Below are 16,465 nucleotides of genomic sequence, written 5' to 3'. Positions count from 1 at the left end.
CATGAGTCCAGACATCAGCTGGGTATTCTCAGCCCCGCCCGCCTCTCTTCCGATATGATGGCTATAGTCAGGGGGCAGGGCTAAGAATTCCTTGCTGACATCAGGACTTGAAAGAAGAGCGGAGAGAGGCGGGCCGGGCCGAGCGGTCACATGTATTTACTGTGAAATTTGGTATGAAGTGGCATGTTTTTTTTTTTTAAAACGCATACAGCGGGGCACATCAATCATTGTAACACGGCATTTATTAAAAGGAAAGTAATTTAAAAAATACACTCAATTGCTTTCCTGAGAGGGGCAGGGCAATTCTGGATGACACCCGCAATCAATTTTCTGGTCCTCATGCATTGATGCCGCATCGGGGACACAGGAATCGTGGCACACCGACTAATTTCAGCACCCCTACACTGTACATTGAAATCATATCCACTCTCAAGCATTTCTTCTCCAGAGAGAACAAGTTCGGTGTTTGCAGTCTTCCATCATAACTGAGATCCTCCAGTCCCCCCTTTTTTTTTTTTTTTATTAGCTTTGTTGCTCTTCTCTGGACCCTCTCCAGTTCCAGCACATCCCTCCTGAGGACTGGTGCCCAGAACTGGACAGCATACTCCAGATGCAGCCAGACCAGAGTCTTTTCTAGTGGGATAATAACCGTTTATCTCTGGAATGCATCCCTTTTTTAACCCCTTGCCGACCAGCTGCCGTAATTTTACTGTGGCAGGACGGCACGATCACGCAAACCGTCGTAGCTCTACATGGGATCGGGATAGCAGATACGCGCTGCACAGCGGGGGTGCTGATGCTTGTGGTAGACGGTCGCGATGACTGCAGGCCACGAGCGATAGCAAGCACGAGAGGCAGAACAAGGTGTGTGTGTGTGTATACAAATCCCTGTACTGAGAGGAGTGACAGATCGTGTGTTCCTATTAGCTAGGAACCATGATCTGTCCCTTCCTCTAGTCAGTCCCCTCCCCCTTCAGTTAGAAACTCATAGCAGTGAACACAGTTAACTACTTGATCGCCCCTTTGTGTTAACCCCTTCCCTGCCAATGACATTTTTACAGTAATCAGTGCATTTTTATAGCACTTATCGCTGTATAAATGTCAATGGTCCCAAAAATGTGTCCGTCATAATGTCGCTGTCCCAATAAAAGATCACCGCCGTTGCTAGTTATTAGAATTGTAGCATATATATATTTTTTTTAATCTCCAATTTTGTTGACGCTGTAACTTTTGCACAAACCAATCAATACATGCTTATTGCGATTTTATTTATTTTTGTTAAAATAAGTAGAAGAATACATATCGGCTTAAACTGAGAAAAAATGGCTTAAAAAAGGGGGTATTTATTATAGCAAAAAGTACAAAATATTGCACATTTTCAAAATTGTTGCTTTTTTTTATAGTACAAAAAATAAACCGCAGAGGCGATCAAATACCACCAAAAGAAAGCTCTATTTGTGGGGGGGGAAAAGACGTCCATTTTGTTTGGGTGCAGCGTCGCATGACAATTGTCAGTTAACGCAACGCAGCGCCGAATCACAAAAAAATGGCCCGGTCATTCAGCAGCCAAATCTTCCGGGGCTGAAGTGGTTAAAGCATGCCAATATTTTGTTGGCTTTGCTTGCTGCAGCTTGGCATTGCATGCCCTTGCTGAGCCTATCATCTACTAGGACCCCCAGGTTCTTTTTCCATCCTAGATTCCCCCAGGGGTTCTCTCCCTAGTGAGTAGATTGCATTCATATTTTTGGCACCCAAATGCATTTTTTTTTTTTTGTTTTAATTTTCAACCTTTTAAACCTCATTTGCCATGTAGTTGCCCATCCTATTAATTTTAGATCTTCTTGCTAGGTTTCCACATCCTGCATAAAATTTACTGGCCTGCATAGCTTAGTATTGTCCGCAAATTCTGAGATTGAGCTGTTTATCCCATCCTTCAGATCGTTTAAATGAAATAGAATTGTTCCCAGGACAGATCCCTGGGGGACACGGCTTACTTGGCAAAAGTGTGTAGCCACTACTGTTCAAATGCAAAACAAGGTGTTATCCACCGATATATTTATTTGTTTAGAGTAAGTGCGTGTCTTTTTTTTCAAAGAAACTGAGTATACATTGTCTTTATACAGCTTTTAAAAACAAAAATTCTCTTTTTCATTCTAGCCAATACTAGGAAGCTTTATGAAAAAAAAGTAATAAAGGCAAAGGAACAAGTCACATCCATAACATCTGTAGCAGATACCTCAAACACGGACAGTAACAAGCAAAATGGAAACTCTGATCCTGAACAGTACAGCGACAATGAAGGTATGCTTTAGGTTCCTCATCTTAAGCAGAATGTGCTAAATATGGCCTATCCTTATTCTGTCCTATGCCAATCTATTTACCTAACCAGTTTTATATAGGTTTAATTATACAACCTGCGTAGATGAGCAGTCTAACTTCCCGTAAGAGCCATTTTCATATTTGCAAGATCATTGCTGTGAGGGGTATATGGTATTGCCTTACTGCTATCTGGGAGGGTGACACATTCATTAAAGCAGAGTTCCAACCACATAGCGACAATTTTTTTTTAAAATTTATTATTATTAATATTTTAGAAGAGATATCGCCTTATTTTCGTTCTTGCCATTTCCTATCTTGCTTGTGGGCATGTGAAGCCCTCAAGTATAATCTTCCAGGATTAGGTGCTAATGAATATCCAGCATGCACCGCCCGTTTCTCGCGCATGCGCAGTAGGCTACACTCACAGCACAGGAAACTAAGTGTCAGGTTGCCATCACAACGGGCGTCGTCTGAAGTAACCGGACCTGTTGTGATGGCCGTGCATGCCTCGTGTACCAACGCTGTAACAATGGCAACTATACACTATCTTTAAAAATGGCATTTGGCAACTCCTTGTATTGCGTCACTTCCGGTTTTTGAATCGCGTGATGAGCGTCGGTGATCCACACCGACTCATGGGAATTATGACACTAAGCTCCCAGTAGACAGTGCTCTGCAGGAAATTACGGGATTAGCTGCAGGTGGGAGAAGGTGGAAGTGAAATTGAACAGCTTACAATTGTAAGCTGACAGGGGAAAAAAATGACCAATGAAGAAAATATTGCCATTTTATATATTGTTTAATTGGGTGGCACTCCGCCTTAATCCAGGGTTACCTTGAATGGAACCATTCTATATGGTATTGTATGTAGATATGCACTTGGAACAGTGGGTTCCATTAAAGTTGAGTTCCACCCAAAATTTGAACTTTCGCTTTAAGCACTCCTTGCCCCCTTACTTGCCACATTTTGGCATGTCATTTTTATAGCTGCTGGCAGTCATCAGTTGAAAAAAAAAGACAGGCTGGGTGTACTGAAGTTGATCAATGGATCAACTTTAGGACAACCAGCCTGCCCATAGACGGATTGAAATTCAGCCAGTACTTACTGAACCAGACGCATTTCGGTCAGTCTATGGCTGGCTTAAGGGGCCAGATCTGTGTTATCTGGGGGCTATAATGTCTTCAAATCTCAGAGTAAATAAACCACTCTTGTGAGATTTGTGGGGCTAAAAATTGCTCCCAGTTAGGAGTTTTTACCTCCAAGGCAGATTTGGGTCTTTTTTTTTTTTCTTCACTTCTATGTCCTACGCGGTGATTTAAAGTGGATGTAAACCCCTCTCATATATCAGTAAAGTGAACAGCCTCAGAGATTAAACAAATCCTACAGAAGTTTTACATGTCTATCTGCTGTCTTCAGGTTTATATACCGTTTTAGAATGTTCACATCTTGTTAGAATTTTCACTTCCTCATTCTGCACTGAGAAGTCTTTGTATTACACTGGGAGACAGCTAAATGGAGGAAAGGCACACACCCCCCTCCAGATAAGCAGACTTTCAGAGTGGTCTTGTGAGTAAAGCAGCTTTCTGCTAATCTATAGCACCCTCCCTGACACAAAATCGGGCTGGTTTTAGCAAGTGTCAGAGAACTTGTTAGAAGTTATGCCGATAACCAAAGAATGTAGCAGGAGAAAGCCACAGGACATAGTGCTTTGAAGAGAGATAAGAACATGCTTTGTGTATATATATATATATATATATATATATATATATATATATATATATATATATATATATATATATATATATATATATATATATATATATATATGCCCAGCTCAAATTTCATGACTCTGGTTTACATCCACTTAAAAGTGCTGGGTTCACAAACTGTTAGTTGAGTAGTGGCTTGAATAAGAAAATGTTTCCTTTTTAATTTTTGATGTTCAAAATATACACACACACCCCTGTACATATATTGTATAGCTATATCACGCGTTCACTTTTTTTTATCCACTTTTGGGATTCGTTTTTAATTGCAGTTATACAATGTCTTTGTTGCTATACAGTGGGGCCAGAATGTTGTGAATGAAAGTAGCCACCCTCTCTTGCTGGCTTCCAAGATGGACTGTGAGGATTTTTAGTGTGCGTAGAAAGATGGTTTGTGACCGCAGCAAACGTGCATTGCTTCTTTCAAACAAATGGAAGTGGGGATGGAAGCTTACAAAACCATAGAAACACAATAAGAAATAAGTTAATGGAAAAACAGAATTGCAGGACCAATAAAGTGTTCCTAACCCACAACAGTAAAGTATGCTTGTTATACTCACTGTGGAACCTAAGGGGTTAATCCTCTGCAGTGTGAAAAAGGCTGTTTGATTCTGTATGCACAAATCCTCTTCCACTGGCTCCATAACGGCTCCGGATAAGACAGTTACTGGAGTCAGGCTGCACATGCTCAGTTTGTTGTGTATTGCTAGAGTTTATTTTTTCTTGGGAGAGCATGTGATCAGCACACAGAAATCAGCACTGTCTAGACAGGCTCAGGGGCCGGGATCATAAGACTGCCAGTACAGTGTGACAATGCCTCCTACAAGTTTTTACCAGGCACTGATAGAAGTCACAGCTGCTATATACTACTGATGAGAAAAAGTGCTTAGCATTTTTATATTAAAATTGCATTTCCTTGTACTGTGGGAGACCAGATATAGTGAATGCATGGTCCCGGGATTTAGTAACACTAAGTGGAAGAGTGCGGATTATTTTTTGGAAGTGAGATATTCATGCCGGTTAAAAGAATAAAATCTAGCTGTAGACCAAGCTGTACCGTAACTTTAGGCTTTCAGGAGCTAGTTTTTATAGACTCCAAGCTTCACTAGATTTCACATTTTAAAATTTTATTTGGCTTGTTTTCGTTGTAAGTTGTGAATGCAGCAATTATGCACAGCAATATTTTCAGTATAGTTCTATTATAACTACAAAAATTATGTTTTCATTGAAGAATCTAAGATCGACCTTACTTTTGAGACACGAGAACCAATAAGGGGCAAGTCGAAGGCTCAGATCACATCCCGGTCCAGAAGGTTGGAGCAAAATGAGGTATGTTCACAATACACTTGTGTGCTATAAAGCGTCTTGTTAGAAATTGGCAACATGAAAATGTAACCTTATTTATAGCCGTAATTGTACATAATTCATAAATGATACATTTTGCTGCAGCCTTGTTAAAGGAGTTATTACATCTCTTAAAAAAAAAAAAAAAAAATTCACCTGTAGATTGGCACCTCACAAGATCCTTTACATCACATAGTCTTTGATTTGGGCTCTAGTGAACTCTATACTCTGGTCATTTATGGCAAGTTGGTGGGACAAAACACTCCTTCTGGTCAGTGGTGCTCTTTAAAGATGTCGGCCCACCCCTGCAAAAACGAAAAGCCAGCAGCTACACATACTGCAACTGCCGAATTTTAATAATGGAACACTTGCCTGTCCAGGAGTCCAGCGATGTTGAGTGGTGGCACCGCTGCTATTGCCCATAAGGGGGCCGTGCAGTTGCAGCATTACGACTTCACGCCGGGTCACTACTGCGCGTGTGCGAGGCACCGCTGCTCTCTCCTACTGGCCTGGAGGTGGGGGGAGGAGGGAGCCGAGCCGCTGATGTAATTCGCCATTGCCCAGACTCCCAGAAGTGGGGATAGGATACCTGACCTAATCACCCCCACCTATCCCCCAATGTGTGTCCCAGCAGACACACATGTCTGTGGTGGGACGGGAAGAGGCGTAGACTCCCACGGTAGTCTATGCCCGGAAGTGGGTGAAAATACCTGTCTTGGATGGGTATCTGCACCCCTCTCCCCCCTGAAAGGTGCCAAATGTGACACCAGAGGGGAGGGGAGGGTTCTGAAAAGCGGAGGTTCAATTTTTGTGTAAACCTCCGCTTTAAAGTGGAATTAAATCCTCCTATCCTTTTCAGGCAAGGGAGCTTCCTTCTTGGCTTCTGTTTTATCTGCAACAGCTATGATGCTGCACATGTGATCAGGAACATGTATCTCTGTACTCCCAAAGTTGGCAAGCACCTCCTAGGGACACATTTAAACTCGAACTTTTTTTTTTTCCAAAACTGTCGCGCATCAATTGTATTTGCGTTGCACGACCGCAATTGTCAATTAGCTTAATGCAGTGCCGTATCGCAAATAATGGCCTGATGATGATGGGGGGGGGGGGGGGGGTAGCTCAACTGGTTAATGTTGTTGTCAAGGTGCCCAAAGTATATATTATAAATCTGTGCAGCTTTGTAAAATGATTGTTCATTGTATTGTTTTTACCTGTGGGATGTTTTGGGTCCCCTCAGGAGCTTAAAAAAATGCCTAGTTAGTAACCCCCATGTCCTGATTTGTTGCTAGAACATGAAAACCGTTGGATGCTCGCTCAGCATTGAAGGATTCAAAACCGTTTCATAACCTAGCAACAAGTATACATTCTGCAACCTTTTTCCTTTTCAGCTGAAAGTCTGCTTGTCAGGCTTTCACACTGCTGACCAGCTTTCTATTGAAATTAATAGAATGAGTTCAGACATCCATAGGGCTTGAGGGAGGTTTGCAAATTTCAGTCAGACTGCTGAGCTGATCATAACAGAGCAGTTCTACTGATAGTGTTGTAAGTGAGAATATAATAATGTTGAGGGTCAGATGGATAGAAAAGGATTAGTATATAAACAAGGAAAAGTGTGTATCTCAAAACAATTTTTTAAAACGGCAATATCCACTTGCATGAAAGAAAAAGGAGTTGCATTCAAATCCATCACCTGTGCAGAGGAGATGGTGTGGGACTGCAGGACACAGCAGATCCTGAGTAGCTGGCATTACATCAGATGCAGGCAGGAAAGGGTGGAAATGGCTCTGCACAGCGCAGTACAGTCTCCTTCAGTGTTCCCAGCTAAAAATGCCTATCGTGGTTCGGTGGAGTAAAGAGTCCATCTGATAAGGATAGGGGTTCCAGTGAGGGGAGGGTGGACGTCAATACGGGTGGCCGAGCCGCACTGTCTCTACAGCGTTCGTTCTGCCTCTATGGTGTGGAGAGAGAGACACGGCTGTGTATCCAGATCGAAAAGGAGGCTTGGGGAGCAAATCCAGGATGGCGCCCAGCCGTGACGTCATTGGCATGTGACGTGTTTCAGAACAAAGCAGGCTATAGGTGGAAGAAATAGCCGCATTCCTTTTTCTTCAGGGATGATTGCCCTGACCTGCGAGTAGCATTGGTTGTTGAAACTAGTCCTAGATACTAATACATTTGCAACCGCTTACATTCTAAAACCATAGTACTAATGGTTTTCTAATTGGACTAATATTCTGATTGTCTAATCTTAAAGCCCAAGTCCAGTATTTCTGTCACCAAGCTGGCCCAAACTGACTATTTTCTTTATGAAGTGATTTTGCTGTGAGAACTGTATCATACTGAGGGGTGTGTTTGGGTTTTTTTTTTGGTTTTTTTTAATAGCCATCTATAGGAAGCTTTGTATTTTTATCAGTGGCTACAAGGCTTCCTCTAGCGGAGGTGGAGATCGTGATGTCATCCACTTGCCTCTCCACCTTAGCTAATCGATGGAAGCCTTTTATTCATTGATAAAAATACAAGGCTTCCTCTGGCTGAGACGCGCACAGCCCAGCTCTACATGCTGTACGTTGCTGATGCTACGTGTGATACAGAGTCACAGCCACTGAATAACTCGAAAAGGAAATGGTTTGTTTGAACCACCTTGGCCTCACACTATATAAAGTGCAATAAAACCTGAACTTGGGCTTTAAATGATGTCTAGCTTTAAAAATACCAAGCTACCCATATCCATTAGCAGGTGTATTTTATATATATTATGGTGTAGCAAGAAAGCCATTTACTTGGCAAGTAAAACGGCTGCATACCCCCCAAGGACATAACCTGTGTAGTCACATTCAGTGCAGGCAAGTTTGTGCCTATTGGCAGCTAGTCAGGTTGTGTGCTACAGTCTGAGTCCTTGAAACAATTTAATGGATTGTAGTTCTGCACAAATACTCTTTTTCCACAATTTGTCAGCTTTGTTGTCTTGTTGTTGTATTCAGACAGCGGACGATACCGAAGTGGTATTAAATGTTAAAAGAGAAACCAGGCTCCCTCCAGAGGATTTTGTTACTGAGATTGAGGAATTCTCCACCATTGTATACGTAAAAAATAAATAAATTTAAAGCTTTTAAGTGTCGCACTGGAAATGGTATTTGGCTTTTATTATAACAAAGGGGTTGCTATTTTTTCACATCTTGCTTGCCTGCTTTTTAAAGCTGTCCTAGTTTCACTGACTTGCTGTTTCTGGTTTATTTTCTACACATACTAATGTGTCCTGTCCTCAGCCACTCTTTGTATATGCAACAAGTGTGTGGTTATGGCTAACTTGCACAAGAAAGCATCTCATTTCACATATATTTGACACTTAAATAGAGCATTTCTGGAGATGGAAATTCTGAACCCGAGAAGACAGTGGAGCCTGAAAAGGTTGGACGTGTACAGGCCATTTCTAGAGAGTCCTCAAGAGTAGTACGAAGAACACCAAGGAAAAGGGTGACAGCAGTTACTTTACTTCCATGCCTTTGGGAAGGGTAATAGTTATTCCCAGTAATGTTTTTATTTATTTTTACTTTTTTTCCCCAAATAGGTGGTAGCTGCAGAACCACTGCCAGATGATGATGCAGATGTCTCAGAGACCCCACCAGTAACAGAAACTATATTGCCTCCTTCAAGCGACCAGGCTCCAGTAAATATATACATTTAAGTTTTTTGTCTTGAATAGATTTAAAATACCCTATGGGTTTTTTATGCTAGTTAAAATGGACACACAATCCTATGTTGCCTATTTTTATAGGCTAATGCAGTATATTTATTTTTTTCATTTTAAATCTCATCAGGTTGTTAATCAGGTGACTGAGACTTTCAAGCACACAAACGCTTTGCGATCATTCAGTGAGTTATCAGAGTTGTCAAGGAGGACTCCAAAGAAACAGCTGATCAGTGAAAAAGTAAATATTAAATGATCGGTAATTTGCCTGCTGCAAACACTTACCGAACCAGATCTTGTGCATGTTTCTTATTTTTACAGATCTTGCGTAATATATGCACAGTTTAAGGTATTTCCTAACCTTCACAGCAGTTGTATAAGATCATAAAATGTGAGCTTGTTATCTTTGTTTTTAGCACAAATAGTAGATGCAGTATTTCCTTCAGAGCACTGGTTGCTATTATGAAATGCCTATGTGTATATATTTTATTTATTACATTTAACAGTTTGGTTTTATTGTGCTATTTGCAGTATTTGAATTTGCTACAACAAACGGATGCAGAATCCCTTGTTAATAAGGTCAATGGCATTAATAATATTGGTCGTGCAGATTCCTGTGATCTTCTAAACACAGCCCTGATAGAGGTGATGTTGATACTTTTAGCGTCTTTGTGTTCCCCCGGTACCTTGCCATACAAATAAATGATTATTGTTCATTTTTAAGGAAGCTGGCGACTTTGGTCAACAACTTGAGACTCCAAAAAAGACAAAACAGTTGAAAATAACAAAGTTTGTAACACCCAAAAGACAGGGAAGATATTTCATTTAGAGCACTGGGTGATCAGTTGTAATTCTTTTCTTCAGTCACGTTCTTATTTGGGTTTATCGGTGATTCTAGACTTTATTTTTTTTCTTTATTTTTTTTGTGCGTGTGTTTTTTCTTTGTGTAAAATGCTTTTTTCTTTTTTTTTTTTTCCTCTAGATTGTAGAAAAGACATTTACTGAAGAAAAAAGAGAAGACAGGAATGTTCTGAAGGAGATGTTCCCATATGAAACTTTAACTCCCACGGGAATAAGGTTTTTATGTTATCTTTTTAATTCTGCTGTCTTGGCATTTTAGCACCTCTTGAATGGCGTTATCTGGGAAGTATTGCACCCTGCTAAATCTTAGTGCTGTGTACAGCCCTGGTCAAAAGTATTGAGAATGACACAAATAATTTTTTCACAAAGTCTGCTGCCTCCGTTTTTATGATGGCAATTTGCAATTTGCAGGAAGGGCAGCAAAGAAGCCACTTCTCTCCAGAAAAAATCAGGGACAAATTGATATCCTGCAAAAGATACAGGAATTGGACTGCTGAGGACTGAGGTAAAGTCCTTTTTCTCTGAATCCCCTTTCCAGTGGTTTGGGGCATCTGGAAAAACCTTGTCCAAAGAAGAAAAGGTGAGAGCTACCATCAGGCCAACAATAAAGCATCCCAAGACCAATCGTGTGTGGGGTTGCTTCTCAACCAAGGGAGTGGGCTCACTCACAATTTCGCCTAAGAACATTGCCAAGAATAATGAATGTTACCAAACATCCTCTGGGAGCAACTTCTCCCAACAATCCAAGAACAGTTTGGGAATGCCTTTTCTAGCATGATGGCACACTTTGCCTTAAGGCTAAAGTGATAACTGTGACTTGGAACAAAACGCCACCATTTTGCGTCCAGACCTTAATCCCCATTGAGAACTTATGGTCAATCCACAAGAGGCGTGTGAACAAAAAACCCCACAAATTCTGACACACTCCAAGCATTGATTATGCAAGAATTTTATATTGCCACCAGTCAGGATCACTGAAAATATTGACTCTTTGCATGTACTTAATTAAATTGTCAATAAAAGCCTTTGACATTTTATGAATGCTTGTAATTATACTTCAGTATACCATCTGACAAAAAGATCTAAAAACACTGAGGCAGCGGAGTTTGTGAAATTCTCAACTTTTGACTAGGGTTGTACAGAGTGTGAGGCTAGGTTTAAAGGACAGTTTAACCTCTTCCCGCCTATGTGGCGTATATCTGACTTCTCCTTATGTTAACCGTCTTCTCTGCTGAGAGCTCATGCCCTGCTTTCTCCCAGCACCGTCACCGGCGGGGACTGGAAAGCTCCCGATGAATTCTTGCGATCAAAAGCTTTTTGAACTTATGGCAGCCCATCACAGCAATCACATGACCTGAATGCCCCCGGCATTTAGAAGCTCCTAAAGGGCTGGGTGGTGGGAAAGGGTTAAATCCTCTGTGCAGTTGCATTCGAGATGATGAATTTTACCACCACTTCTATCTTTCTGCATAGTGCTGCACTTTTATTTCAAGAACCCTGCCGCTTAACAGTAAATTCAGTTTTTTTCTTTTTAGTTTTACCTTCTAGAAATCCAGTCACATTTAGACTATCTGAGAATCTGATTTTTTTTTTTTTCCTGAAAAGTATTTTGCCATAAGTACAAAAATCTAACTTCCCGATCGAACAGAACTCGGGCTTCTTTAAATCGTTACGACTGGGTTATTTGCAGTTACCCTCAGGTGGTTGGACACTGGCTGCAGTAGATGGCATTAACAATTTTATTGCTCTTCCCTTTTCCCTTTAAGGCCCCCTGGGTTTTCACCAAGGAAGGTGTTTGCCCCAGTCTCTTAGGCCTGCTCTGTTCTTAAAGCGGGAGTCCACTGGGACTCCGCGTTTTTTTTTTTTTATTTTTTTTTTTTTTTCCCTTAAAAAGCCAGCAGCTACAAATACTGCAGCTGCTGACTTTTAAAATTAGTGACACTTACCTGTCCAGCGCGCCCGCGATGTCTGCACCCGAAGCCGATCTCTAGATTGTCTCTTGAGTGCTGCCGCCGCCATCTTGGGTATGGGAATCAGGAAATGGAGCCTTTCGGCTTCATTTCCCGGTTCCCTACTGCGCATGCGCGAGTCGCGCTGTGCAATAAGGACGGTGCCCCGCTGCCTCTGGGATCTATGTGTTTCCCAGCAGGCAGCGGGGCACTTGCGGAAAGGGGCGTAATCTACGCCCCTTTCCGCAGAGAGCTATCCCGGAAGTGGGTGCAGATACCTGTACTGTACAGGTATCTGCACCGCCCTCCCCCCTGAAAGGTGCCAATTGTGGCGCCGGAGGGGGGGAGGGTTCCGATGAGCGGAAGGTCCACTTCCGCTTTAAGGGATTAATGTTGTGGATGGATGGTTATGTTGGGATTGATCATCTCTGTCGGCCAACAAAAGGAGATTTTTGCAAAGCTTTGATTGGATCCTCAGCCCCCAGAAATGGCCTCATCATTCCCTTTCATGACTAAGCCTATTTTTGGAATTTGGTGTTTACAAGTTAAAATCCATATTTTTTGCTAGAAAATTACTTGGAACCCCCAAACATTATATATTTTTTTTTTTAGCAGAGACTCTAGAGAATAAAACGGCGATTGTTGCAATATTTTATGTCACACGATATTTGCGCATTGGTGTTTTAAACGCAACTTTTTGGGAAAAGGGACACTTTCATGATAAAAAAAAACAAAATAGTAAAATGAGCCCAATTTTTTTGCGTAATGTGAAAGATAATGTTACGCCGAGTAAATAGATACCAAACAACATGTCACACTTTATAATTGTGCGCACTTGTTGATTGACGACAAAGTACGGTACCTAAAAATCTCAATAGGCGACGCTTTAAAAAATTTTTTACGGTTACCAGGTTATCGTTACAGAGGAGGTCTAGTGCTAGAATTATTGCTCTCGCTCTGACGATCGCGGCGATACCTCACATGTGTGATTTGAACACTGTTTACATACGCGGGCGCGACTTCCGTATGCGTTTGCTTTGCGAGCTCGCGGGGACGGCGGGCGCTTTAAATTTTTTTTTTATTTATTTTAAAATGACTAAATTGTTTTTAAAAAATAAATAAAAAATTGATCACTTTTATTGCTGTCACAAGGAATGTAAACATCCCTTGTGACAGTAATAGGTGGTGACAGGTCCTCTTTATGGAGGGATCGGGGGTCTAAAAGACCCCCCACCCCTCCTTTACACTTCAATGTATTCAGATCGCCGAAAACGGCGATTCTGAATACCGGATATTTTTTTTTAAAACCGGCGCCATTGGCAGCCGAGTAAACGGGAAGTGACGTCATGACGTCGCTTCCGTGTTTACGATGAGACTGGAACGAAGCCGATTACAGCTTCGTTCCAGTTCCTCCGCAGCAGCCGGAGGCGTCGGATTGCGAATCGGTGCTCCCAATCGAGCAGGAGCACCGGTAACAGCGGCGAGAGGCGGCGGGAGGGGGGATGTCCCCTCCCGCTCCTCCAGCATAACAGCCGAGCGGCTTTTAGCCACATCGGTTGTTATGCCTGGATAGCCAATCGCCTGCTGCAAAAAACGGTACCGGGATGATGCCTGCAGGATGGAGAGGAGAGCCTTTTCTTATTGAAGTACAGGGTCAAAGTTGCCTTGAGACCAAAAGCGTCTTTCCTCCTGAAGGAGGTCACTGCTTTCCAATTTAACCTGCTCCAAAACATCCATCCTAAGTCTGAATGTTGTGCTTGCAGTGAGAGCTTACTACTCAGATACTGCAGCTTTTCAGAAGTTGGTTTCTAAGGACTCACCACAGGGATGCTCAACCTTTTGGAGAGCATGGGCCACTTAAGTAATTTGATAACCAGTAGTGGGCCACAATAAAATGAAATGGTTCAGAATTTCAAATGTATTATTTTGAATAGCATAATGAACCTTTTCCTTCTGCAGCTGCTAAATGCCAGCAGGATGGAGAGGAGAAGCAAGCTTTCAGCAGTTGGAGAAGGAACATAGAGGATCAGTCTCTGTATATTCTGCCACCTCTCCTGTCAAAGTATAAAACGGAATGTGACAGGGAGGCTGCAAGGGCTCCCTGGAGCATACACTGGTGGTTGGGGGGGAGGGGGGGCGGGTGTTTGGTGAAAACCACCTGCCTCCCAACCCACAAATATATTGGAGCCCCCTAGAAGGCTGCTTTTACACTGATGTGCTACGGTTTACTCTGTGGCTTTCATGTGGGTTAGCTGTGTTTTGGCATAGACTTCTACTGTGTCATGCAATTGTTGTATACGGTCTGAAAGTGCACCAAAACTTCTGCTTTCAGTTTGAGGGTCACATCAGCAGCTCTGAAATAGTAACCAGTTGGCTCCCAGGATATTTTGTCAGCTTAAACAGGCTGAAGTTAGAAGCTGATTGGCTACCATGCACAGCTGCACCAGATTTTGCACTCTCTTGTTTTAGCAAATCGACCCTATTGCCTTTTGGGTTACTGCATTTTGCATATACTGCATTTTCTCTAGCAACATGTAACACTACCAGTTAGACTTTGTCTGATCCTATGGCACTTTTTTATTTTTATTTTTGTGTAAATCAAACCCATGCCAGGGCAAAGCTACAAGGACACTCTGTATGCACATAGTTTTCCACTGCAATAGTTGTATACTTACTGGTTTCTTATTTTACTCACAGCGCCACCTGCCGCAGGCCAATAAAAGGAGCTGCTGGGCGTCCTTTCAGCATGAAAGATTATAAGATTGAAGAAGGTTACACTTCCAAGTACGTCTCAAAGTACCAACCAGTACATGAACAGAAGGTCACAAAACTGAAAACTGGACGATCGATCCCCATGTGGATAAGGATCCTTATCTTTGTTGTTTTGGCTGTGTTCTTGTTCTTGGTATATCAAGTTATGGAAACAAATGAAGGGAATCCTTTTTCTGTTTTCCAACAGGTCACTCAGAGTTCAAATAAAGTTGAAAACTGATTTTCAGGGATTTTTTTTTTTTAAATGGCAGTCTTAGGATTACAGAAACTGCTTTTTTTTTTTTTTTTTTTTTTCCTCAAACAACCTTCAAATCATGACTGCAGTTCAAACTCTTCTGTACATTAATAAAGATGGTACATATGGACAGACAAAATTCATTATTTACTGTGGACACCAACAGGAGGCCTGTGCCATAACAAATGACATTTTATTAGATCTCTGGAGCATTTTGTAGCAGTTATTTTTTAACAGTAATGCTTTAGTTAGTTTTGATGGAATACATTTTTGAATCTGGGTGCAGAAATTGTAATTCAATGTGAAATATTTCCATACATGTACTGGGTGACTGAACGTACAATGCGATCATGTTTGGACAGGTTTTTGTGAGATGGTAGACATTTGTCTAATGTATTATAAACTTATAAAGGGGAATATTTTTGCTATACTTGTGTAGCATAGCTTGTTTAAAAGTGCTTTTTAGACTACCTGTAGTTTTATCTGTAACTTGGTATGCAGCATCAGTCGCTTCATCATTTTGTAAATTATTCCTGCAAAAAAGTGATTTTTTTTTTAAAGTTATGTAAAATGCTTTGTTACAGATGTTCAACCATATTTGGTAGCTAACAACATAAGAAAAGGTAAAAAGCTACAGCTTGCAAATGTGGATTAGTCTGTCTCTAGCACCAACCATTGGCTTCAAAAATATGTCTAATCTTGTATGCATGTAATGCTATAAAGGGTCCTGTTTTGATGGAAGCGGAAATGTTTTCCCAGGTCTCTGAAGGACAGTGGTGATGAGCAATGCGTTCCCTGGCTAACAAAACAGCTGAAACCTTTACAGTGGGCATACTTTCCCTGTAAGAAATCTTATGTTATGGAAAATTTATCAGGAGGTGGGATGCAGACCACATTCTGTGCAGTGGTACTGTAGCTCTAAACAAGGAGGCAGCTGTACGTACACTAAAACAAAATATTTTCAAGAAACCCTTTTTACTTTTAATGTACTTTAGAATTCATACAAGTTATTAAATCATGATGTGAGCAATATAGCTGACTTTTTTTTTTTATACACACAAAAAGTTTCATAGCACTAACTGACTTAATTGTGACATTGTCATCATGCAAATGCTTGCTTCTCAACTCAAAGCATATTCCCAGAGGGTAATCTAGTAATTTATACAAGGGACAAAACTTTTTAGTACTGCTTCTATGATTGGGTGGGTATAGGTGGACTCTTGATGGGAGCCTGTTACAATCCCTTAGTTGTATTAACCCCCACCTCACCGGATGAGAAGATTTTCAATGGAGGAGGAATTGGCACAAGGGCCACATCCTACTTACTGTAAATTGTAAAATTGTCCCATGTGCTAATTTCCTTTATTTGTGACTACACTTGGGTTTTAAAGGCGGTGGGTTAAAAATGGTTTGAATAATGTATGTTCTGTGGACTATTACAGATGCAGCCAGCAAAAGCCTGTTTCCCTTCTCCCCGAAATCTGTTTCAAAACATTGGTCACTTAGGCCTCATGCACATGGGCACATTGG

The 16,465-nt window shown here is 41.4% G+C and overlaps 1 protein-coding gene across 8 annotated transcripts in view; it reads left to right on the top strand.

Annotated features, from left to right (window-relative positions):
* TMPO (thymopoietin) overlaps positions 1-15,967 on the top strand; it is a 52,893-nt gene extending 36,926 nt beyond the window's left edge. Inside the window, exons 3-11 of one of the 8 annotated variants that reach the window (XM_077472026.1) lie at positions 2,158-2,301; positions 5,318-5,415; positions 8,412-8,507; positions 8,785-8,904; positions 8,999-9,103; positions 9,249-9,359; positions 9,650-9,763; positions 10,101-10,195; positions 14,626-15,967. In XM_077472026.1, the coding sequence (XP_077328152.1) occupies positions 2,158-2,301; positions 5,318-5,415; positions 8,412-8,507; positions 8,785-8,904; positions 8,999-9,103; positions 9,249-9,359; positions 9,650-9,763; positions 10,101-10,195; positions 14,626-14,920 (1,178 nt within the window). In that variant the 3' untranslated portion in view covers positions 14,921-15,967. The other 7 variants (XM_077472024.1, XM_077472025.1, XM_077472027.1 and 4 more) reach the window with 7 other exon arrangements.
* Positions 15,968-16,465: the final 498 nt, after the last annotated feature.

The sequence above is a fragment of the Lithobates pipiens genome, unplaced genomic scaffold, assembly GCF_037356315.1.
Source record: "Lithobates pipiens isolate NorthernLeopardFrog02 unplaced genomic scaffold, aLitPip1_a1.2 Scaffold_8, whole genome shotgun sequence".
Lineage (NCBI taxonomy): Eukaryota > Metazoa > Chordata > Amphibia > Anura > Ranidae > Lithobates > Lithobates pipiens.
This window is presented reverse-complemented; position numbering and strand designations above follow the sequence as displayed.